At 31.1% G+C, this 20,691-nt stretch overlaps 1 protein-coding gene and 1 long non-coding RNA gene across 3 annotated transcripts in view; one reads left to right on the top strand and one right to left on the bottom strand.

Annotated features, from left to right (window-relative positions):
* The window catches only part of Shaw (potassium voltage-gated channel shaker cognate w), a 117,385-nt gene that overhangs the window by 51,308 nt on the left and 45,386 nt on the right, over positions 1-20,691 (bottom strand). The window contains exon 3 of the mRNA XM_088260393.1: positions 16,212-16,329. Within this exon, the coding sequence (XP_088116519.1) occupies positions 16,212-16,329 (118 nt within the window). The remainder of the gene's footprint in view (positions 1-16,211; positions 16,330-20,691) is intronic.
* The window catches only part of LOC148309262 (uncharacterized), a 31,223-nt gene that overhangs the window by 3,974 nt on the left and 6,558 nt on the right, over positions 1-20,691 (top strand). Inside the window, exon 3 of one of the 2 annotated variants that reach the window (XR_015837571.1) lies at positions 2,744-2,879. The exons of the other annotated variant lie outside the window; for it this stretch is intronic. This is a non-coding gene — a long non-coding RNA (uncharacterized LOC148309262). Of the gene's footprint in view, positions 1-2,743; positions 2,880-20,691 lie in introns of those variants that run through there. 2 annotated transcript variants of the gene reach the window in all.

Raw genomic sequence — 20,691 nt, 5'->3', positions numbered from 1 at the left:
AGTTAGATTTTATGGTTAAAAAACATTTTAAAGACATTCGTTTGAATATACAATAACTATGCGAAACCATTGTCACAAATTTTGTTTTTTAATGTGTTTTTTAACAATAAAATATAACTTAGTAGACACAAAAAATCAGTGTTTGATTTAACGTTCAATATTATTTGTTTGCATTTCATCAAAGATGAAGAAGAATATGGAAGTCTGCAGATTTACGGGGCTGACCACCGTCATAGGCTGGTTTTAGTGATCACTTTATACACGTGTAAAATTCACCAATTCTACCCATTATTGACAACCACACTACTCAAATTATTGGAACTTAAATCTACTATATATTCTCTATATATTTCTGCGTCAATTTCGAAACGTTGTTCTTGAATCACTAGAGCCATCTATTGGTGATGTTGTGAACATTTAGTACATAAATTTACAATCAGACCAGGCAGACGTCGCCACGAGCTTTCACGCAAGAGTAGTCAGAGAGAATAGAACGCTAAACCACTCTGTGTTTGCACTACTCATTAAACATTCTTGGCTTCTTTTACATTCATGCATCTCCTCATACATATCCGCCGATTATTACGACTCTCGACCTGACGACCACTTTCAAGTATCTGAAATAATTGATCAAGCCAAGCTTTCTTGGATCTTTTCCACTACTGTTTCTTAATACATTCGTCTCATTAATTTGTTGTACAGTTCTTTATCTCACTCATTCATTCAACATGTCCGAATTTTGTCGACAAATTTATATACCGCCTTTTTCGTAAAATACTACCTCAAAAACATACTAAGGTAAGTACTGAATATATGCTTATATTTAACGCACGTCACTGTATGTCGATACCCAAAGAAAAATATTTAATTAGGTTTTTGTAAAATTTTATGTTTTTTCGAAACTTCAGCTAAAATATTATAAATCATTTGTTCATTGTTTGTTTAACTTACATGAAAACTTTTTCATCATACAATTTTTACATTTTGCTACAAAAAAGTTTGATTACTCTAAAGCAGTGTTTACCAATTATTAGTACGCGTATCCCCAGGGGTAAGCAAAGTTGCAATCTCTTGACTAAGATAACTCAACCAGTAAAACATAAAAACTAAGCATCGTCATAGACAACTCGAAGTCGACTTAGGCTGGCTAAAAAGCAATTAGTTTTTTTAGAGTGTGCAAACAAAAATACGGACATATTTCCAACATTTTGAGTGTGTCCAAATACTTGTTCACATAATCTGGATTATCACCAATTACAGGAGTTATTTTCATATTATTTTGTAACATCTCATCAAAGATGAAGAAGAATATGGAAGTCTGGGGATTTACGGGGCTGACGACCGTCATAGGCTGGTTTAAGTGATCACTTTACACACGTGTAACATTCACCAATTCTACCCATTATTGACAACCACACTACTCAAATTCTTGGAAGTTCTATATATATGAACCAATTTAGAAACCTTGTTCTTGAATCACTGGAACTTCACTAGAGACATCTATTGGTGAGATGTAAAGAAGCTTTACATCAGCCCCGTAAATGCCCAGACTTCCATATTCTTCTTCATCTTTGATGAGATGTTACAAAATAATACGCGCATATTTGTTACGTAAATAATTTTTACCATCATGACAACTGTATTTTGAGTATAATAAATGTCAAAAAAAACAGATTTCATATTTTATTTTTCATTTCCACAATAAAGGAGGGAGTTTGAGGTTTTTCTTGAAATGGTGCGTAGGAAAAACTTATTGGAAACCACTTATCAAAAGTACAAATATTTGTTGAAAAATGTGTTTATTTTATAATTTAATATAATCAACGACGTACAACGTACGAAGTGTATTTTAACGTCAAGTTTTCGTTCAATTTCTTTCAAGCAATAAACAGTAACTTATTTTTTTAATAATAATTTGTTAATTTTAATTAGATTGCTTGTAAATAACATTTATTTTCAAATAAGGTTTTACTTAGTGATTACCACTATTTCTAAAATTCTATTGTGACACGTGTTTCAATGTATAGGTACCGTATAATTTTTAAATATCTTATGATGCAGAATGCATCAAAATACATGTCAAAATAGACATAAAGAAAAAGTGGTATTTGCCAAGTAAAATTTAAGTGAAACATGGATGGATATTTCTTGTCGAATCAATCAATAAAAAATGTATGTTTTTAAAGTTATATTTGGAAAATAATGTCTGCAGTATTTGGCCTTTATCTTTGGACTCGCTTCGGCGTACTTTTCCCACAAGTTATATTTTTGGTATGAATATGTCGCTCACTCCTTTCAAGAACGTCATAAATCAAAAATCGTTAATTTTCAGTTGTGCATGTTTTCGGAATGCCCAGAAAATGTACTATATCCCAGCAAAAGAGGCATATTTTTAACTTAATATTTACCTGCTACAGGGCAGAAAGTGTTGTTTTTGCATTTAGAAGAAAAGGTATTGTTTAATGATATTTTTAAATACAATAAATATTTTTCAAATGGAGAAAAAACCTTCAGGTTTTACCTAAAAAGATCTGTTGCACAGTAAAACGTTCAATAAGTGGTTTGATATTTATTTTTAATACATTGTATTATAATTTAAAACTTTAAAAACGTTCTCTTGAAAAATCAAGTTTTTTGATTTATGACGTTCTTGAAAGGAGTGAGCGATGTGTCTTGGCCACCACAGACCTCAGTAAATGTGATTTCTTCCTTTGGAGTTATTCGAAATCTCGTGTTTATGCAGACAAACCTCGCACATTAGAGAAACTCAAAGATGCAATTCGACGTGAGATCCAGCTGATTGATCAGCAAACATCGAGTGTGGGAGAACTTCAAAAGCAGAGTGGAAAAATGCATCGGTGAAGACTGTCAACATTTCACAAGCATAATTCTCTAAAGATTACTTCAAAAGCATTCATTTTACTGTCAAAATAAATCAATCCAACATTAACCGAGTTTAATTTATTTCAAAAGCGTCCTGTTACTCGTGGTCACTTTGTATTATTATATTTCATTCTTTAAAACGCTTATCCGCACCCCGATGGTGCATAGAGCACTGCAACATATCAACGCAGTGTTATCTTGATCATCAACACATCAAGGAAAAACGTCCAGATTTCTGCTTCCGCACCAGTTCTGGGTACGATTGAGTAAATATTGGAGTGAAAAAATCACTTATATATATTTGAACCCCCCCCTAGAAATCGAAGTAGGACCTCCAGAACGGTAGCCGAGCGTGTTGACCATTCCACTACGGACGTATATGTTATATGCCATATTTCATTACATATATATTATACGTTAGAAAATATATGAACACAAGCAAGCCTTTCAAAACTAGCGTTTTACTTCCGTTCATACGTTTAATGTATTAAAAGTTTTGATTTATGTTTCAATTCAACTTTTCCCTATATTACTAAATGTGCTTTAAGTATCTAATATATTCTGAAAAACATTCATCACATGAAACTATGTCTTTTTTACAGAAATTGGATCCATTTCTCAGCGTAAAGTCAATTTCTAGAACATTCTAGGATTTTTAGGCATTTGCACACTATTTTTGCTCATACAGAAACCAGCTGTCAAATTTATAAAATAACGTTTTTTATGAAACGTTTGTAACTGTTATATCATCGTAATGTCTGAAAATGTGCTGATAGCGTTATTCTGGGTTATTATACCTTGTATCGTTAACATCAAAGTCCATTATCCATACTTATATGATATTATACACAAGTACTTTAATTATTTGTATCTCGTAAATAGTTATTTATTATTTTTTATATAACATAGATGAAGAATATGGAAGTCTGTGCATTTACAGGGGTTACCACTGCCATAGGGTAGTTTAAGTGATCACTTTACACACGTGTAACATTCACCAATTCTACCCATGATTGACAACAACACTACTCAAATTCTTGAAACTTGTAGATATATTGATCATAATATATAAATATATGCAATTTGATTATAGTTATTTTCCAAGAGTGATAATAAAATATAAAACCGTATTTCTTTCAATATTCCTCCCGCAACATGAATACGAAAAGGTTTGAAATAAAAACTCTTCCAAATGGTCCAAATGCTGATTGATGCCAATATAAAGTATCTGGTTACCCATATCCGTTAGGAATAGGTCATTTCCGGGGTCAGGAAATGAATGCTGAGAAAAGGGAAGCAATTTCGTTACGCAATATCTTCAGAAGATAGTTATTAATAAAACAGTTAAGGAAAAATTGTTTCTTTTTTGGTCACCATAGAAACTAGTATTACTGGAAATATTTTATTGAATCTTTTTGTAAGATCACTTCGTTGAGATATTTTTTATAATAAAACTAAATGTTTGTTCGTAGGAAACGAGGAATTAGGTGTGTACTCTCAAGTAAGTCAGTACGTGACCAAGTAAGTTATTGAAAACATTTTGATAACTCATTGCCTTTCAATAACTTATTTTTTTTAATACCAAAATTGTAATAAAATACAACTTAGTAGACTCAAAAAATCTGTGTTTGATTTAAAAATAAAAATAAAAACGGAGTTCTAAAAATTAAACGCCAAATCAATAAATACACTCACAAGTATTTGAAATACTTAATCATGCAAAGTCTCTCTCTGATTCTACTGTCAACCAAAATTAAAACATTTGATTTACAAATTAAAACAAAAATAAAAATGGAGTTCTACAAATTAAACGCCATATCAATAAATAAACAATTTTTTTTTTGCCTGGGCTAAAAGAAAATTAGTTGTGGGCTATTGACCAACCCGCATTAAGGATAAACTTCCTAATCCTGAGTTCCTTCAGCACATTCCCTTAGTGAGTTTGTCCTTCCCGCTAAATATCCAGCATCTTTTTTCTCTAAACTCTCCAAAAATCGATAGTGAAATCACTTGAAAAAATATAACAAAAACATTTAATTCACAGCTTAATAAAAAACAGTAGTTTGTGACACTTTTCACTCAATTTTGGGTATTTTGCCGAAAACAGTTATCTCATAACCCAGACTTCCATATTCTTCTTCAGCTATGTTAGGAAGTCGATATAAATAATTGCATAAACTGCATAAACCCAGATTTGGGCATACTCAAAATATTGTAAAATGCATATCATTTTGTATTTTTAGGTTTTTCACACAGTTTTCACCAGCGTGAAAACTTTGTTTGTTCAGTTTGGAGCTTAATATAAAGTGGTTTATTTTTTTGACATAACAGCGGACATTATTACTGAAAATGAATTAAAAACTTTGCACAACCGAATTTTGGATGTGCATAAACCTCAAATACGATGGTTTCTGTGTTTTAAAATTCTACACACGATGAAACTGGTAACGTTACCATGAGGACAATTATTCAGTTAACATTTCATTTTTGTTGCACAATAATATTTTTTTAGTTAACAAAATGAAAACTGAAAATGTGGTTTGTAACTTTATTACATGGCTTCATACCATGGGTGGCCAACCTTTTCAGCAACCGGGCCAAATTGTAGAAATGAGATATCCTACCGGGCCGTATAACAAAATTTCTTTAATTATTAAAAAAAAAACATGAAATATGTCGTTATTTTAAAGACGATATAAAAAACAATATTCAAACATATTTATTGAATTAGATTAAAGCAATAATCAAACATTTTTATTAAAATAGGGACAGGATTATTTTTGAGAAACCAGTTTTCTGTTCTGGACACAGAATTTTAATGACACTCTCCAAATATCCCTTAACCATTTTACAATCTGAATATTGGTTCGATATTTTCGCTAGTATGATGGCTACTGCGTAACTAGCTTTTACAAAGTATTTTGACTCTTGAATCACTCTAGTCAGTCGGCAATAACAGCATCAATGTGTGTTTAAAAGTATATCGCAAAATATTGTGATTGTATGTTAAAATGAATATAAAAAATTGTTACGATAATGAGATACTTCCATATATGAATTTGATACAAACTACTCACGATGGAATGTTCTTTTGGTGGTATTATGTACACTTTAAAAAAATGTGTGATATACTCTGCGGGCCACAAGAAGACACCCGCGGGCCGCGGGTTGGCCATCCTTGCTTTATACGGATAAAAGTTAGGATATAGGTATACCAACAGATGATGGTACCAACTCATAGGGATGAGTTATATAATGGGACAGAAAAAGTACCTTTCATTATAATATTATATATAAACAAACTAACTAACTAACCATCACGCCGCTTTACGCAGGGGTAGGTAGAGAGAATAGAACACCACACTAATCTGTCTTTGCAAAAAATCTTCGCCTTATTCACATTCATGCATCTCCTCATACACATCTACCGATCATTCCAACTCCTGACCCGACCTTCACATATTTAAAATACTTGATCATGTAATGTTTTCCTCGTCCAACTATATTCACTTCATAAATTTGTTTTACTGTTCTCTCTTCACTCATTCGATCCACATGCCCAAACCATCGCAACACACCTTTCTAATTTTATCGATAATGCTTAATTTAGTATTGCATTGTTTTCAATATCACCATTCGAACATCTATCGTGCATCGTTTTGTAGCACATTCGTCTTAGAGATCGGATAATGATAACATTTACTCTGATTGTCAAACTTACGCTTTTTTTATTGCTGAGAGAAAATGCAATAATTATGCACACACACACACACACACACACACACACACACACACACACACACACACACCACACACACACACTTAATAACAAGTTAGTACTTTTAATGTTAATTGTACTATATTTGTATATTTTAGAGGCTTCGAATTATAATTATTATCAGAAATCATTCTCTTATAGTCAATGTTGGCTTTTGTCCAATACAAATAATAAACCGATCAAAAGCACATCCATTTTGAAATTCACCCATTTGTTTTCAACATAAATATCAAATATGTTTTTAATCATAGCGTAGAAGCGACATTATCATATGACTATCGATCAACAGCGTATGGCGTTTAGTATCACAATTTATCATCTAGCCACATTTCACGGCGCACAATTTTGGTAACGACATTTGCCATGTTTTCTGTTTTTGATTGATTTCGTCACGAACAAATAAATTGCTACGTACGCGTATTCACAGACCCCGTCAATATTTGACCTCATAAAGAAAGTTCATGTAAAAATGATTGAAACGATTCTCACCCCGTGTATCCTACCCTTATCCTGAGAAAGCTATCATTTATCAATGTTAATGCAGCTAAGTATCGTCACGGTTAGCGAAATTTACAATGACAATAACACAAACACTTTTATATATATATATATATATATATATATATATATATATATATATATATATATATATATATATATATATATATATATATATATATATATATATATATATATATATATATATATATATATATATATATATATATATATATATATATATATATATATATATATATATATATATATATATATATATATATATATATATATATATATATATATATATATATATATATTTTTTTTTTTTTTTTGTCCGCCTCCGTAGTGTGATCTTCATCATGCTCGGCTACCGTACTGGAGGTCCCGGATTCCCAGGGGGGGGGGGGTCAAATAAATATATGTAATTTTTTCACTCTTATATTTGTTCAATTTTACCTTGGACTGGTACCAGAAGCGGAGGGCTGATCACCTTTCTTTCATGTGTTAACGATCAAGATAACACTGCGTTTATATGAAGCAGTGCCCTATGCACCATTGGGGTGCGGATAAGGGTTTGATTATTATTATATAAATATACATTTATAAATATATATATATATATATTAAATAAATACATATATATTTGTGTATGTGCGTGTGTATAACCGTATGTATGGTTACGTTTATATATGAATCTTTGATTGAACTTCTTGTTTTTTGGATACTGTTAGTTCATTGATTATATCTTTATATTTTGTTTTCGATAACGATTTTCGTTGTTTTATAAATAATGAAACATATTCGTGATATGATGATACGTGACCACACTTCACCAAAAAGTAACAAAGAAAAAAAAATAATTTCATTTTTTGTTCCGGCAGTCATTACCTTGTGGTAATATCTATTCATTTTTCATTTATGTTTTAATGAGTGAATATCACTATTTCTAAAAGATTATTATGATACGTCTTTTCATGCAAACGGTGTTTTAAAATGATGCGGAATGCATTAAAACACGTGTCATAAAAGATGTTAAGAAGAAGTGGTATTTACCAAGGAAAACGTAGATTAGAAATTAAATAACTAAATACGAGTACATTACCTGTATTAAAGAGAAAACGGATTTTCCAGTTGAATTCCGTCTTGCGCAAAGGTCTTATTTTATATTTTTTCCGAGAGTTCTACTCACTCTATCCCGGGAAGTAGTTTAACTGCATTTGTTTAAACCAATTTGATAGTCCATTTATATGAGAATGCATTAGTAAATTACATTGAACGACACTTAGCTGAAATTTATTGCTGAGAAAAGTAAATATTTACTAGAGAGGAATTTATATCTACAAGACGGCGTAAAGAATGATATAAACCGAACACCATAACCCAATGAAAATGATATCAAATGATGGTTTTAAAATTAAAGATAGATCTATGATATGAAATTACTCTACATTTTCAATTAAAATGTATTTTTTTGACATCTCATCGAGGGTGAAGAAGAATATGGAAGTCTGGGCATTAAAGGGGCTGACGACCGTTATAGGCTGGTTTGAGTGATCACTTTACACAGGTGTAACATTCACCAATTCTCCCTATTATTGACAACCACACAACTTAAATTCTTGGAAGTTCTATATATATGAACCAATTTCGAAACTTTGTACTTGAATTAATAGAACTTCACTAGAGACATCTTTTGGTGACATAAAAATATGCTTTTTAATGAGCAGAAACTCTTTATACTACGGTCCTTATAATTGTATAGCTACATAAGGACCGTAGTCTATTTGATCTTCACATTTGTTTGATAATGCCCTAACAAGGCGAAACAATTGTCACAATATAATTTTTTATGTGTTTTCGTTAATAAAATACAACTTTGTAGACTCAAAAAATCTGTGTTTGATTTAACAATTAATATATAAAACAAATCTTAAGTCTCATTATCATTGTGATCCTTAGATCTCTAATTTCTGAACACATTTCGATTGAAAATACAGATTGGCTTGACGTTTTTCTCTCTGTGATGGTTAGTTAGTAAGTCAGGTTTCGTTGCGTTGCAAATAATCGTTTAGAGCTTTTATAGGCCCATCTTGCTGGTATAAATATTGAGTGGGCGGATTTGATAACTGTCGTATAGTATTCAATACATCGCTACCGGCGCAAGTTGCGCGGTGTTTCGGTTTAATTGCTCCATAAATTCTGCTTTATTGGACTCCATAACTCTGATCCTGTGCGACGGGAAGAATCTCGGATGTAGGGCAGTGTCGGCCATCTTGGAAATGACGTAGGCAGTTTGACTTTGAATTTTAAATAATACACATTCCGGATATACGGCAAAACATATTTATATATGTGTGTACACATGTTACGCTTTTTAAATTTGTTTAGTAAAGTAACAAAAAATGTATCAATTCATTAACAACATGTTGTAAATAAATTGTCTGGTCAAATTATAAGCTTAAATAATAAAAATGAAAATGGTATTTTCTGGCGTTTCTCATGTGTGTGATTATAATTCAGGATTCGGACCTCACATACTAATATAAGAGTTTCTGCTGAATAAAAAGCTTCTTTACATCTCACCAATAGATGTCTCTAGTGAAGTTCTAGTGATTTAAGAATAAGGTTTCTAAATTGGTTCACATATACATAACTTCCAAGAATTTGAGTAGTGTGGTTGTCAATAATGGGTAGACTTGGTGAATGTTACACGTGTGTAAAGTGATCACTTAAACCAGCCTGTGACGGTCGCCAGCCCCGTAAATGCCCAGACATCCATATTCTTCTTCATCTTTGATGAAATGTCAAAAAATAAAATATATCTATTCAATTCATTAGCCATACATATCTTCTTATAGTATATCTTATATTAGTTACGCTGTGCCTGCCCAAAAAAGAGACTAAGCTCTTGTGCTTGGAGAGAGACTTTCACTCATTGTTGATTGTTCATATTAATGAATGATGTAATAACTTTTTTGCCTTTGTATTATTTATTTTGTGTGTGTATATTGTTTTACGATTTACATGTGAAGGCATTTAAAAAAAAATCTTTTGTATAACTACATACTTATATTAATAAAATATATCCGTAGATATGTTATTAGATTAAAACCAATATTTTTAGCTTTTCCACTTTATTTTTATTTGACCAGCGACCGGGTTTCGTCGTTACCGACATCATCAGACTGGTGGTATATCCGTAGATTTATTAAAATGAATGGTCTTCAGATATAAGGTAAATTCAGATAAATTATTATTATTAAATCGTTCTTCAATTCTGATACTGAATTATTGACCTGATGATGGAATAAATATTCCGCAACCGCTAGTCACGAATAAGTGTTTATAAAAGTGGTACCGTAGAACTGGGCTACTTGAACTTGATGTGTTACTTGAGCCCAGTACAAAAAAATATTTAGATCGTGGTATCGATCGAGGTATCGTGACAATAATTGTCACCTGTCAGGGAAACAATGAATCATGTCGAAAGTTCATTATTGTAGACCAAATACATATTTTATTTGTACTGGGCTCAAGCAAAACATTAAGGTTCAAGAAGCCCCGCTCTACGGTATTATAAAAAGTGGAAGATGAATGATAAAGAGAGTGATAAATAACAATATTTTTCATGAGTACTTAACACACACAATAAGGCAAATATGCCTATAATTTACCAAACAAAATTTCCCGCAGTCATCAAAAGTTTGGCTACCTCTGATATACCCGTAGTATAATGTCAGTCACAGCTGTATAGTGTTCATATGTAACAGTATGAAAATGCGCAAGTGAGTGCTGATGGCGCTTCAAATAGTCAATAAATCCGCGCGGTATTAAAGCCACGAGGTATGCTCATTACATCGATAAAGGATATCGGAATGCAATCTGGCGCCATTACTTGCCGGGAAACTCGATAGTGCAACACGAGAATACTAAAATCGATTTATACTAAAATCGAGAATACTAAAATCGATATACTCGTCGACAGACATGTCGCCGGTTGACATTATCCAAGTTGAGTTTTTCGGCAAACAATATGCTACTTTTGAAATCGTATATTTCTTTAATTAATTGGTTTGGCATTAATTTTGCATTATAGATTGACATTTTGATTATTAAAAGTTAAACACTTGTATTATAGGTACTACTAACGGAGTTTTATTTAATTTTACACCAATAATTTCGAAAACTACAGATGTTTACATCAACAGCTGATTACAAAAACTGGAATTTGTGTTCATCTGTCGATGAAAATATTTTGTTATTATACAGACCTGAATGATGGAAGTTTAGCTTCTGAAACATGTAGTCTATAATTAAACTCAAGTGGTAAAAAACGAAGTGTTTTCTTTAATTATTGAAAATATTTTCACCTGTAGTTTTCGAATATATTCATGTTTTGTGAAATAAATCTCGAAAATGGTATAAAACAGGTGATTATTAATTTTTTTTTCAAATTTATCTATCCTCTAGTTGCACTTAAATGGAACATAATAAGAAAGACACATTTGAAATATATTTAATAAAATAAATAATAAAACCCTTATCCGCACCCCAATGGTGCATGGGCACTGCTTCATATAAACGCAGTGCTATCTCGATCGTTTACACACGAAGGAAAGGTGATCAGCCCTCCGTTTCAGGTACCAGTCCAGGGTAATATTGAATAAATATTACAGTGAAAAAATCACTTATATATTATATATTTATTTCCAAAAATTTATTCGGCAGTCGCTTTGTATTACAAATTACCCTTTTTATTCGTGTTTTTCTATGTTTATACCACTATTGCTTTAAATCTACTGAGACATGAAGAAATAGTGGGATTTACCAAGTAAAACTCAAATTAAAAAGTAATCGATTTTCACGAATCAATAAATTAAATTTTATTCTTCATATAATTTTATGAATAAGTATTGTAAAATAGGTTCTTGGCTCGGGAAAACTAAGTGAGGGCACATTATTGTTAATTGTAATTTTTAATGTTGTGAATGATGAAAACACAATGAAAAAATAAAATTCTCACCGGGACAAGTGTGCTAGCTTTGAGGAATCATTATCGATAAATTTAGGAAAATATAACCAATATAGTTGAACTTCGTTATTGGAACTCGAATAGTCACTAATATTATTAGATCGTCGAGATGTGATCTTACCACTGCTAACTTCATTTTTGGCTGTGTTGTTGATCCAGCTAGGTGCAGTCTACAAGTAGGATGGCATTATGTCTCAGATTCTAGTGCCAGACGTATTTTCATGGTCGCTAAAAATTGTGTGGACACTTGAATCGAAGCATTTATAATATTAACAGGACATTTTTTTTAACATTTTGACCTGATCCGTTTTATCCGAAGTCCGTGAATCAGATGTCCATTATATCGAGGTTTTACTGTAGTGAATAAAATCCGTGTTACGTATGAAATCAAGTTTCATTGAGTACTCGTTATTTTTATGAACCTCTAAAATTAAAATATAAACTAGTCCTCTCACGATCTTTAAAAAACTATGCTTCTCTGCATTGTATGTATGTCCCTACTAGAATCAACATGACACACACACACACACACACACCCTCTTCACACACACACTTCACACATGCACATTTTCTCTCATAAATACGTGTTCATTTGCTAGATCTACACTAAATATTTTGTACTTATGTTTATGTTTCTGTCGAATGTTTATCTTTTAATGTTTTATTTTACATATGTTGCTATTGAAAACCCAAATAAATAAAAAAAATGTACAAAATTGACAATCATTGCACCACTGGTAAAGATGATATATGTTATTAAAATTTTCATTAATAATCTCCAATACAAAGTGGAATTCAAATATATTTTAACACATCAGTGCTAGCTGACTGGTTTCATAGAACAAAGAAAATTGGCTGTTCGAGTAGTCAGTAAAGTGACGTCATCAAAGGGTTCGCTGGTGTGTGAAGATTGCCGTATTCAGAGAACACTTAAGATTTCTTTTTACGAGAAGACGGTAGGTGATTGGCCAACCACTCCTTCTAAAAGAGTAATATATTTTATACTGATATTACATTTTTCAGTTTTATCGATAATGATCCCTCAATGCTGGCATTCTTGTCAGTATGAAATTTTTATTTATTTATTAATTTTTCATTCAACACATAAAAACAAATAACTATAGTAATGTGCCTTCTCTAGGTTTTCCACATTTAACAATATTTGTTTATAAATTATGCGAAAAAAATATTTCATTTTGAATTTGAGTTTTGCTTTGTAAATATCACTTTTTCTCCGTGTCATAAAGGATTTAAAGAAAAAGTGGTATTTACCAAGTAAAACTTAAAGTTGTTTTCGTTTAAAGTTTTTCTGTGTTTTGGTTCTTATGGTTTAATGTACGTTAGTAAAAAGTGTGTTATTTGCGATTAGTGTGCTTTGCTGGTAGGTGCATTGTAATTTTGTTCTTAAATGCATATGTAACGATCAATTTAGCGTATGATTATTTTTTGACATCTCATCAAAGATGAAGAAGAATATGGAAGTCTGGGCATTTACGCCGGGCTAACGACCGTCATAGGCTGGTTTAAGTGATCACTTTACACACGTGTAACATTCACCAATTCTACCCATTAATGACAACGACCCTACTCAAATTCTTGAAGTTCTATATATATTTATATATGAACCAATTTAGAAACATTGTTCTTGAATCACTAGAACTTCACTAGAGACATCTATTGGTGAGATGTAAATAAGCTTTTTAGTAAGCAGAAACTCTTATATTAGTATGTGAGGTCCGAATCCTGGATTATAATCATACACATGAGAAACGCCAGAAAATAACATTTTCATTTTTATTATTAAGCTTATAATTTGACCACATAATTTATTTACAACATTTTGAGTATGTCCAAATACTATAGCGTATGATAGTTTAATTGTCATCAGTTGTATTTATGCGCGAAACTTATTTTGGTTAGGAAATTTTCTTTATTAAAAAAAAAACCTCTTTTTGGTCAGAAAAACTTTGACTATTGTGCAATAAAGTTAAAGAACCAGTTTCCATTATTCATAAAATTATTTAAAAAATTAATTAGGTGTGAAAGAGCTATTAATAAGTGAATAATGGAGGTGGATCATTCCGTCATTCATCATTGACAATTTACATTCATATAATTTTGTTAATAAGTATTGTAAACTGTGCCCTCGTCACGGACAACCCAGTGAGGGCACATTATTGTCAATTGTAATCTGTAATTATGTGTATGATGAAAAATAAATAACTAAATATGTGTATGTATGTAATCTTCTTCACAGATTCATTTACAAATTTTGTAAATATGTAAATTTAAAATATTCGTGCAGTTTTGTGATATTTCTGCAAGTCTTTGACATCATGTTTCACCAGACATTGATATAGTTTCGATCCTTTGCGTTTGTGTTGTGAGAACAAAATGTAGCCCTTAGTATCTCAGATATGTTTCGCTTGAAGAAGTTAAGCAAAATGTCGGTAAAACTCGTCTCAACTGGGGGAAAAGCTTATCTTCAGTGTCGGAAAAAGGGCAGAAAGTCAACCCATTTTTAGGAATTCAAAGTTGGTATGTAACGATTGAGTTTATTGACTGTAAAAGGAAAGTTTTCGAAATAAAGTTACATTTGTTTTAAAGTATCCCCCCATGAAATGATTTCGACTATTTGGATACAAATCGTCTAAAGATATTCTTTATACTTTGGACTTTATAAAAAGTAAAGATGTGAAAACTAAAGATGTGATGGATATAATTTATATTTGAAGCACTAATATTGTGATTTTCCATTTTAAAATTAAAACGTAATTTTTTATAGTGATTTTAAAACACACTTACATTTTAATTATTTTATGATATATATGACTCTCACATATTTTATGACTTTTTGTTACCATTTTAAATCAAATTGAAAATCATGATTTTTTAAGAATTTTTTATTAAATTTTCTTATTTCACTACAAATCTTGCTTCTTTTTCCTGGCTCCGTCCCAACTTATTGTACTCAGATTGTAGGTCTTTATATAATATACAACGTCACCTAGGCTATGCTTTCTAATCATATTATCTTACCGTAGTATCCATGAATTTTTTGGTCTTTTTCCAGATTACTTTCTTTTGAAGAAGGATGAAAGTAGACTGAATGCAGTCGAAATGCGATCTCTTAGTGCGGCAAAACCATGTATGATGGATATTCGAGTGGTGAAATAAGGAAATAATGCAAGGCTCGTATGAGCATTATATTGTAGATAAAATTAAGAAAGGTGTTTTGAGATGGTTTGGACATGTAGAACTAATGAATGAGGAAAAAATGATAAAACAAATTTATGAGACTAATGTTATTGGAAATAGAAGCATAGGAAGATCTAGGAAAACTTTGCACCATTAACTATGCAAATACTTGAATGTGGTTACGTCAGGAGTCGGAATAATCAGATGGTATATACATATAAGGAGATGCATGAATATGGAAGAGGCAAAGATTAACACTCTCTATATCATTCATTGTTTACTTTGTGTAATTCCACTTAAAAGTGGTATTATACAAATATGAATGGTAAGGAGACTGTTATTTTACCATACCACAAAGTTAACAATATTTTTAATGTACAAAAAGAAACAAATATTAACTTTTTTGCTTACGAAAATGTTAATAATACTAGTATATAACCACTCACCGAGATTTTTATGTCTACCGGTTTCGAGACGTACCCGTCTCCACTGAGTGTGTAAATGGTGCTATGGTAGTGAAGGGTGGTATTGTTTGCATGCTATGGTAGTGATTGTCCTGACGAAGAGACTGGTACGTCTCGAAACCGGTAGACATAACAATCTCGGTGAGTGGTTATATACTAATATTATTAACATTTTTGAAAAAAAAAAGTAAAAATGACTAACAACAAAGTAAATGCTTTAAATATTGATAATATTGAGAATATAAGCAAATATTTTTTGAAAACTCATATTGGTGTGACTTTCTATTCTTTCTGTCTATCCTTGCGGGGATCTAGCATGATGGTAAAGGATTTTATGTAGTGAAATTTTACTAACCTGAGTGTAAGTCATCCAGCAACATGGCTCGACTTGGTTGGCGTCGAGTCCCCAGAACTCAAGCTCCTCCTCAAAAAGTGGACCACAGACGTCGGTTGGGTAGTGAAGTTTACCAGTCCTGAGAACAATGTTTTAACATCCTTAGTTATGTCCTGGTTATGGGAAATCTGTTTAATTACAATTGGTAAATGCTGTAATTTTAGCATGATATAAATATGGGAAACCATAATAAAAAGGACAATTAATCTTTTCATTAATTGATTCGATAGTCACTTTGTAATATTATGTAAAAAAAACATATTACGAATTTACTAAATAAATACCACAGTTTCTTAATATTTATTGTGATGCGCATTTCGATGCAATTCGCATTACTTTTTCAGTTAGAAATGCTGGAAATATTGGTATTTACCAAGTAAAATAAAAATTTAAAATGAAAAAAGAATTAACAAATATAATTAACATAAACATATACAAATATATCTTCTTCAAACCCTTATCTGCACCCGATGGTGCATATGGCACCGTATCATTTAAATGCAATTATCTTGTTCGTTAACACATGAAGGAAAGGTGATCAGTCCTCAGCTTCAGGTACCAGTGATATTGAATAAATATCAGAGTGAAAATATCACTTACATTTACTTGACACCCTCTGAAAATCGAACCCGGGACCTCTAGTGCGGTAGCCGAACGTGTTGATCATTACACTTATATATATGTATATATATATATATATATATATATATATATATATATGTAAATATATATATATATATATATATATATATATATATATATATATATATATATATATATATATATATATATATATATATATATATATATATATATATATATATATATATATATATATATATATATATGTCCGCCTCCGTAGTGTAATGGTCAGCACGCTCGGCTACCGTTCCGGAGGTCCCGGGTTCGATTCCCAAGGGGGGTAAAATAAATATAAGTGATTTTTTCACTGTAATATTTATTCAATATTACCATGGACTGGTACCTGAAGCGGAGGGCTGATCACCCTTCCTTCATGTGTAAACGATCAAGATAACACTGCGTTTATATGACACAGTGCCCTATGCACCATTAGGGTGTGGATAAGGGTTTAAAAAAAATACATATAAATATATATATATATATATATATAGAGAGAGAGAGAGAAAGAGTTTATTTTTCGTTTAAAAAAATATTCCAATAATTATAAGTCTTATCTCATATTCATTGTTCAATTCAAATATTTTTGATTCATTTAGTTCAGTCAAAGTTGCACATATATTAATTTAACTCTGTGTCTCAAACCATATGAAAGAAACTTGAAATTCAGAAATACGAGTAAGTGATCTTCTATCAGATGGAAAGTTTTCTTATATTGAAATTTATTGATTTTGGACGTGCTTACGAAAATCATGGCCTAGTGTTTGTATTTCTGGAGAGTAGAAATTATATTAAGGTTACAATTTTCTGCAGTGAAATTTCGGGGAAGTATTTTAAGGGATGAAATAGAGGTTTGGTTTTGGAATTATATTGTTTTACAATGTTTTATAAAATCATTTTAAAAATGAATATCAAACCTATAAAATAATATATTTCTGAGACTGAATTTTGTTCACAAACTCTGCTTTGAATTTATTAAAGATACATCAAGATTTTAAAGATATATCTCGTCATAAATGCTTAAGGAGATCGAGAAAAGGTATATTGTTATCCATTTGAAGCAAATCGATACCGAAAATGAATGTATCATACGTAGAATGGTGAATATAACACGAGGTAAAATTTGATCGCTTAAATCTGCCAAATAAAAGGTTATTCCTTAAAAAATTCTATAATTGAGATTATAATTCTAGAAATGATATTTTCAGGCGTCTCCAAATATTTATATATAAAAAAATCTTACAGACTTTTCATAAAGATATCTGCTAGTAAAATAAAATTACTAGACTCAAAAATTGATGGTATCGAAGAAGTAGCGTATGCAAAAAGGTAAAAGTACAAAAAAATCAGAAATTTGAGTTTTTGTCAATCATGAATTAAAAAAAAAGTAACTTTTCATTCTAATATTTATTTAATATTACTCTAGGCTGGTATCTGAAGCGTAAGACCGAACTACTTGCCTTCATATAAAAATCGGTCAAATTAATATTGTTTAATTTGATACAGTGCCTTATGCACCAATGAATGTTAATAAGGGTAAGAAGAACAAAAATGAAGATAAAATGGAAGCCTGGAAGAAGTCTGGCTATGTATGTAACATTTAATGAGAGTTTCTGCTGGTAAAAACATACTTATTTCAAGCATAGATGTCGCCGACAATGTGGCATGTAGTTAATCCTATCAATTGGAGCTTCTCCCGAATTTTGAGTTTTGGGGTTGTCAATCATGGGTAGCATGGTGAGTGTTGCACGAATTTAAAGTGACCACTGAAACTAGCCCATGTCTGGTTGTAAACCTTGTTAATGTCCAGACTTAATGTTAATGTAAATGTAAATAGCCTTCTTCATCTTTGTTGAGATATCAAAACCATTTTTGTGGTTTTTAAAAGCATAGTTTACGTATATGTAACAATGTTTCGAATAAATGACGTATTATTTCAAGAACACTCTTTTTTGCTTTCAATTTAAATCTCTAAATGTTTAGTTGGATATATCCCACAAAGAATTCTAGATGAAAGTTATGTACTAAATTGTTTTTTGTGCAAGGTTTACAGGGTTAGGATGGACGTTCTATCCCCCAAAGAAAACACGAAAACAATTTCCCTACCCCGATACTCATTGATATAAAAAGGGAATATAAAAACATAGGTTTGCTCTTAGGGTCCTGTTTATATTCGATATGACAAAAAATATAAAATTATACAATATTCAAAACGCTACGGCCCACGCAAAACGGAGAGAAAATTGAATTATTTTCATTCGTGATATTAAAACAACATCTGACAATCCATGGTTGAAAAATATTTTCTATGGATTTTCCTAAGTAATGACCTTTTAAATTGATAAATATTGTTCCCTCACAATAACGAAAAGAGCCAATTTATCAATGAAATTTATTTGATGGAAAAATTGTGTTTTTTTACAATTTAAACTGTGAGAGTACTGAAAATTTATACAACAATTAATTGATTCGGGAGTCACTTTGAGGTTGAATCTATCCATTTTGAATTAAAATTTTAGTTGGGAAAACCCCCTATTTCTGAAAATCAATTATGACAAGTATTTCGATGCATTCTAAACACCGTATGTGTTAATATACAACACACTTACGGTATTTGAAAATGACGCGGAATGCATCGAAGCGGGTATCACAATACTTTACGAACTTCACAGGACTTTAAGAAATAGTGGTATTTACCAAGTACTTGTCAAACTTTATTTATCAACTGTGGTTTACATTGTGTAAAGCACGGCCATCGATATACGGATTAAAACGAATGTGTATTTTGGCAGGATGGGAAATTTCGATTCGTCGATAATATTTGCGAAATAAACAAATGTACATATTTTTTTGTAAAAAGATATACTTTTTGTTGTTGTCCGCCTCCGCAGTGTAATGGTCAGCACGCTCGGCTACCGTTCTGGAGGTCCCTGGTTCGATTCTCAAGGGGGGTAAAATAAATATAAGTGATTTTTCACTGTCATATTTATTCAATATTACCCTGGACTGGTACCTGAAGCGGAGGGCTGATCACCTTTCCTTCATGTGTAAACGATCAAGATAACACTGCGTTTATATGACGCAGTGCCCTATCCATTGGGGTGCGGATATGTTTTTTTTTATTATGTTGTAAAAACCCATTGTTTTCGCCCTTATAATGTTGGATTCGTCCAGTAGTGATGTAAGTGTAAAAAGTAATTGTCGATTATGGCACGAAAATGTTTGTTATTTTATTTTATTTTATTTGTTATGCTCAAAGTGACGATGAAATTAGAATGTTTGCCAATCGAAGGATGAGGGATAGAGCCGTGGTGTTTTCATTTTATTTCAAGAAATAAAGAAATTATTTAAAATAGAGTTTTAATTATTTAAATATAAACTATACTGAAAATTTGTTTTAATTTTATATTTCAATTTTCACTTTAATATGTCTCTTATAATAAACACGTTTTATCATACGTGAGTTCAAGCCAGCATCTAGGGTCGAGTTGAGTAAGCTTTAAAAAAAAACTCTCAACTGGTGAAACCCAGATTTGTGACTAATGATTTTGATACATCCAAAACGTTGTGGATGCGAACATTATATTGTACATATTACTCACTCCTTTCAAGAACGTCATAAATAAAAAAATAATAGATTTTTCAGGAGAACGTTTTTAAAGTTTAAAAATATAATACAATGTATTAAAAATAAATATCAAGCCACTTATTAAACTTTTTACTGTGCAACAGATCTTTTTAGGTAAAACCTGAAGGTTCTTTCTCCATTTGAAAAATATTTAATGTATTTGAAAAAATAAAT

The sequence above is a fragment of the Brachycentrus maculatus genome, unplaced genomic scaffold (assembly GCF_059751285.1).
Source record: "Brachycentrus maculatus isolate JH-2025_06_01 unplaced genomic scaffold, ASM5975128v1 h1tg000134l, whole genome shotgun sequence".
NCBI classification, from domain to species: domain Eukaryota; kingdom Metazoa; phylum Arthropoda; class Insecta; order Trichoptera; family Brachycentridae; genus Brachycentrus; species Brachycentrus maculatus.
Note: the sequence above shows the minus strand (reverse complement) of the source record. Positions and strands in the feature narration are given on the sequence as shown.